The sequence below is a fragment of the Lissotriton vulgaris genome, chromosome 6 (assembly GCF_964263255.1).
Source record: "Lissotriton vulgaris chromosome 6, aLisVul1.2, whole genome shotgun sequence".
NCBI classification, from domain to species: domain Eukaryota; kingdom Metazoa; phylum Chordata; class Amphibia; order Caudata; family Salamandridae; genus Lissotriton; species Lissotriton vulgaris.
In genome coordinates, this window is record NC_141694.1 from 212945300 (window position 1) to 212951299 (window position 6000).

General features: G+C 48.0%; 1 protein-coding gene across 1 annotated transcript in view; it reads right to left on the bottom strand.

Annotated features, from left to right (window-relative positions):
• The window catches only part of PTCHD4 (patched domain containing 4), a 371171-nt gene extending 366558 nt beyond the window's left edge, over positions 1-4613 (bottom strand). The window contains exon 1 of the mRNA XM_086925161.1: positions 4061-4613. Within this exon, the coding sequence (XP_086781287.1) occupies positions 4061-4609 (549 nt within the window). The 5' untranslated portion in view covers positions 4610-4613. The remainder of the gene's footprint in view (positions 1-4060) is intronic.
• Positions 4614-6000: the final 1387 nt, after the last annotated feature.

The window sequence follows — 6000 nt, forward strand, 5'->3', positions numbered from 1 at the left end:
GCAGCGGGTGTCGCGAAAGGTTATAAAGCAGCGTTCCAATCAGTGGGCGTGGCCGCCGGGGGAAGAGGCGCCGGCTGCAAAGAGCGGTGGTTTCTGGGCCTCGCAGTCCCCCGGTAGGCTGTTCCTGGGCACAACCAATGCACTGCTACCTGGGCGGGTCGCGCTGAGAGCGAGATGGAAAACTGCCGATTGCAGTGACGCTCCCACCAGCCGACCTCTGCCCCAGGGAATGCGGTTTGGGATTTGGGCAGAAAAGCAGTTCCTCGTTTCAGCACAGATGAGCAGGTCAGTGAGCGGCACCCGGCTGTAGCCGCAGCTCGTCACACAGGGATATAATCCATGCAGATGTGCTAGAATCCAGCAGCATTCCCCCGAGGTACATCGCAGCTCTGTGCTGCACAGTTCACGTGCTCTTCTCTCTCCTGGGGATTACAAGTCAGAACACTCACGAGGCACTAAGAGCACGAAAAAGTCCTGGACCTTAAAGAAAGAAGGTCCAAGCAGGAGAGTTCTTCCAGGTATATGGGGCATAGTTGGGCCCAGGACACAAGGCCCTCCAGCAGGGAGGTAAGCTCCCATGGTGGTTCCTCCTCGGCCCCAGCAGCAGCAAACCCCTCACAAGTCCAGGAATGCACTGAACCATTTCATGGGGTCACAGCCCCTTTACTTATACCACAGATTCCTTTGTCTGAGTGCAGGGCATGGGGGATCCAGGTGCAACTGGTTCAGGGAGAATTGGGGCACTTTGTTTTGCAAGCTCCTCTTCCCCTTTGTCAGGTAGGGGCTTGTCATTAGACACACCACAGGGGGGTGGAGCCAGCATTCACTAGGGAAGACACCATCCTATTCAGAGTCAGGGGATTACTCCTCCCACCAGTCTTAGCCGAGGTGTCCCATTCAGCCTAGTACTGACTCACCCTGCCCTTCCTGGAGCCACCCACACCTATCAGCCCCTGTCACTCACAAGCCAGACTTGCAATTCACATCAGGTATGCAGACACATAGCACACAGAAATGGCAACTTCTAAAAGTGGTATTTCTCCACCAGTCATCATAAATATGCGCACACCATCGTGCAGCATTTATTCTCACAAGTTCATACATACTAAACTCGCCCCTGCCAATCCTCTCATACCAGGAATTACCACGGACACACTCATCCCCAATGCATTCCTATGGGAGGGCAGGCCAACCGTACCAATGTAAAACAGAGAGCGCACGCACTTTACACTGAACCACAGTGCTAAAGTGCTCAGAGGCCTAAAGTCACCAACATCAGGTTACAGAAAAAGGCTAGGAGAATGCAAAAAGTTTTGGGGTGAACCTGCCAAAAGGGCCTAGTCCAAGACTACAGTATCTTGAGTAGGACATACACTCAGAAGTGACACCTTTGCACCCCAATAAGTCGTTGGGTGGTGTTCATATTGCACTGATGAAGCCCTGTTTAGGGAGAAACGTGTTGGCTGCACTTGCACTGGGTTGAAACCAATAAAGAAGAATTCTTTTAATTGAAGACTCAAGAACATTTATTTTGGCTACTTAACTGCCTATTTCTGTTGCCTCTCTTCTCCTTATGTTTTGTATAATCTCTCGAAAAATGGTTGCAGCGCCACAGATGACTTGGTCCAGGTTCGTTAAGTTGCTACTGCTTGCAGATGGCTCCAGGAAGAGCTTTGCAATTAACAGATAAAAGTACCAAACCAACCATATCTTATGACAGTACTTATACAGATATAGAAGGACGTTTCAAATGTAGGGAGGGGTTTAGTGCCCACAAAAGAAACTGATTAAAACCATTGCGGGATTAAACCCTGTGGAGGCTCCTAGGCAGCCTAAATTTGGGGGGCCCTCGCAAATTATCTCATAATACCAATGCACCGGATTTTTTTTTTTTTTACAAACTGACAGCTGCCAGAAGATGAGCTTTTAAGAGAAAAACTTATGTGAACCTGATGTCTCTGGTTTATGTACTTTAAGTTGTATTTTGATCTGTTGTCAGGGGGCCCTAAAAGGAGTGGGGCCCATAGGCTGTTGCATCCTTTGTCTATTTAGTAATCCGCAACTGATTCAGTCTGGTTGACAAAAACAGACGTGGAAACTCAGAGAGACAAGATTCTGTATACAGACAGGCAATTTCTTTTGCACTGTCCAAAAAAACAACAGTTCTAGATTATCTTTCTTCTTAAAGATCAGAAGGAGAGCGATAAAATGAAGAACTGTGAAGTCTCGTTCCAAAGCACAAAAAGCATCCAGACCTGTCACACCTTCTTATCAGCCAAGCGCACTATCTGATACCAGGGCTGTCTGCACAAATATGTGTTGGTGCAAACTGGAAAATAATAATGCATCCTTCATGCCGTTTTGTCTGCTCGCTGCATTGACTTCAGCAACAGGTGAACAACTTGTCAAGTCAATAAAGTTCATGTCATTTTCAGTCTGAATGCATCACTCTTGCACAGTGAGACATCGAACGCCTTCTCTCAAACTGGCCTAATGAGCTCTGCTCCACTTCTGAATTAACTCCCTACTATTTTTATTAGGTGGAAGGGCCATTAAACAGTGAAGAGAATTTCACTAGAACTTTAAAATGTAAGCCAAGCTGCCAATAACATGTATTTTCCAGTGCAGTGCTCTTACTTGCCTTCGAGGCAGGGTGACCATTATCTGAACACATTAAACAAAATACAGCTAACACCTCTTGGCTGCAGATTTCTTTTCAGGGTGGCATTGCTGTTCTCTCTGTTCCTTGTCGTGCATGGGTTTTTAATTCCGGTCGGGTCAATCACATGAGTTCCCATCCCCAAGTGTGAAATCCATAGTAAATCTGCAGATCTTCAACGTTTAGACTCTACTTGCAGAGAGAAGGTAGAGTTTCTGCGTGTAATAGCAGGAAGAAACGATGACTAACCTTGGGACCTGGGAGCTGGTTAAATGGTTTCCTGGTATTTCTTCATTTCGAAGGGGCACTCAAGGGCCCACCTTTGCTGCCCTCTCTGCCCACATCAGAGGGCAACCACGCTCCTGAAGAATTCCAATAACACCTCTATAAAGAGTCGAATGGGCAGAAACATGTCGACCTCCGCTAGTAGGTTGAAATACTTCCCGCTCTTTTTTAACATCGCCACTGGGGGACTCAATAAAAGCTGAATTTCCACCCAGTAGGTTGTTCTTAATACTCACTTTTTGAACCCCCTCTGCACACAATCTTCACTCTTGAGATATCATATTAGTGACACAGCAATAAAGCCATCAGAAAAGCTCCCCATAAGCTCGCCATAAAAAAAACATCAATTACACAGTAGCTTGCACCATAGAACCCACCATAGGAAGGTGCCAGGAGGGGCCCGATGATGAAGCATGCCACCCAACAGGTGGGGAATGGCTGTCGCCCTTAAACTAAGTTAGTTCCCATTCAGTGTACTCTCTACTCACTGTGTCCGTCCTACCCACTAGGGACAGACAGTTCTTATGAGTATTATAATATTGTTAGGAGGACTCAACTGACTGCCTTGATCCCTCCAGACCACTATGTCTTAGAGACGGGTTGATTATATGTCACGTACAACTTAGAATGCATAATTTGTTGTAATCTTTTACTTACTAACTACCCACCACAATTGGGATTTTTGGAAGTATGTCCACGTCTATGGTTATGATTATGAGTTGACAAAGTTCCAATTTGTGTACAGTTTACTGCAACCAGTAATTATCGGGTGTGATAAGGCCCTCACTCTTTAGTACACTCCTCCAGGTCAAACCTGCAGAACTTTATAACTGGAAAAAGTGTGCAATGTTTACCATCGCGGGAAGATGTTGGTGCGGTAAGAGCCAAAAATTCATGTTATTCCACAAAAAGTTACAACATGTGCAGTTTATCACGCCTGATAAATTCTAATCCCAAGGATTGAGATTTTAGTGGTTGCAATAAATTTCGACCATGCCCCCGACCTACAAATAATCAGGGACACAACGGCGTAAGTTATATTGCTCTTAACATTTTCAGCTCACGTGCAACGCTCTGCCCCCTCAGAGGGTTCAACAGCAGGCAGCGAGGGCATACCTTGAGTTTGGTGCTGGGGTAGCTGACATGCAGCCTGGTGGTGGTCCTATTGGAGAGGGCAGCCTGCCTCAGGTCCTCCATCACTGACACTATATCATCCACTACGCACTTCCGGTCCTCGTCCCCCAACATGCACAGGTGAGAGAAAGTGTAATTGTATCCCATGTAGTTCACCTTCATGCCCAGCACGGAGCGGTGCACGCGCAGCACCTGCTCCGCCTGCAGCAGGATGTTCCCCCCGGCCCTGGACGCTACTATGACCCTGCCGTAGCGCCCGGGGGTGTGCAGGTCCGAGTAGAGCCGGGCTTTGGACTGGTCCAGCGGGAAGAGGCTGCTGGCCAGGCTCCTCTCCGTCTTGGCCAGGCTGTGGCTGGGCGCCAGGAGGGTCTCCAGGTCGCTCTCCGTCTTGAAGCGGTGCAGCAGCAGCAAGCCGAAGATGAGGCTGAGCGCGGAGGGCAGGGTGAGGAAGAAGACGGGGTGCCTGCTGACGAACAAGCCCAGCTTGTAGAAGAACGCCCGGAGTCCTCTGTGGGCGGCTTGTTGCAGCATCCTTCTCCGACCCCTGCCGGCGTAAACTCCAGAGAGCCGGAGAAAGTACATTGGACGTGCGTGGCTCAGTCACACCTGCGGTGCCCTCCCTGCCCCCTGGGCACACTGCAGCGGGGTGCAGCCCCGCAACTGGGGGGCGTTCCGGCTCTTTCCTGCCCTCGGCGGCGGCCGGACTTGGTGTTTACGAAGATTCCTGCCGCACTACCAATGCTCCACGCGGTGCCACGCCAGGGACGCCCGGCAGTGCCGCCTGAATTATATACTACACTGCAACCACGTGCCTCGCTGTCCTGAAGGGAGGGAGCGCGCGCGCGGCGAGGGTGAGAGGCGGAGAGGGAGAGATAGCGATTGAGAAAAGGCAGAGATGGGGAAAGAGAGAGAGAGAGAGGAACACAATGAAACCCGGATGGCTGATTTCACGAGCCTTTCAATGGCACAGGTTTACAGGTCAATAAATCAGAGAAAGAAGGATTGAAAATTAACTAATTGTTCTGATTATGCGCTGCAGCAAGAGAGCAATTTCACAAAAGGATTTTCTTTTGCTTCTGTTCGTGGTAATGTAATGACACCGGCATGCGGCAAGAACTGAAGCCAGCAGAGTCTGCGTACTTGTGCAGAGCACTACCTGGCCAATGCAGCATTTTAACAATTACAGTAATGTGTTTACGTACACCATTAGCGGCAGGATGATATGCATCGCCCTGAGCATGCATCTCTGCATGCTGGCAGCCTGCTCAGACCTGCACTGAAATGTATACATCTGCACACCCACTGGCAGAATGCCATTTTCAAAATGTGCATTATGATTTAGAAACTTTTACCGATCAAGGTATGTAAAATATGCTGAAATGTAGACTAACGGAATGCAGGTGCCTATATCTTTCACAGGCTGTCGAGCCCAAGACAAGATATTAGTAATTGGATAACTGCCGTGTTCCCTCCAATAAGAAAGCGGTCTTCTGCAATGGAAACAGGAAAGTGCAGTGGTATGTAATTACTTAGAATATTCTTTACAATTTATATGCAATAATATTTAGATTTGACACTTTTCTAGAGTGCTGCTTTTTAGTTACTTCATGGCACACATCAAACCTAAAACTAAAGTGTCTACTTTGCATGCTTGTAAGTGATTGATCTTTAAAGTAGCGCCATCAAGACCCTTTGCTGCATAGAAATCCCAATACATTCGCTTTCAGATGTGGGCCCACAGCACTCGATGGCTTAGGGCTCTGTACTCACAAGGACCAGTCTGTTTTAAGTGGTTTACAGGCTCTTTGGGTGAAGTCATGAAGGTTCTTGTTTGTGTAATAGTGGGGACAAGAGATTGCAAATGTTTTGGGCCTTTCTATAAATAGGCTTCATGGACAATGTAGTGTATTTTATAAATAATT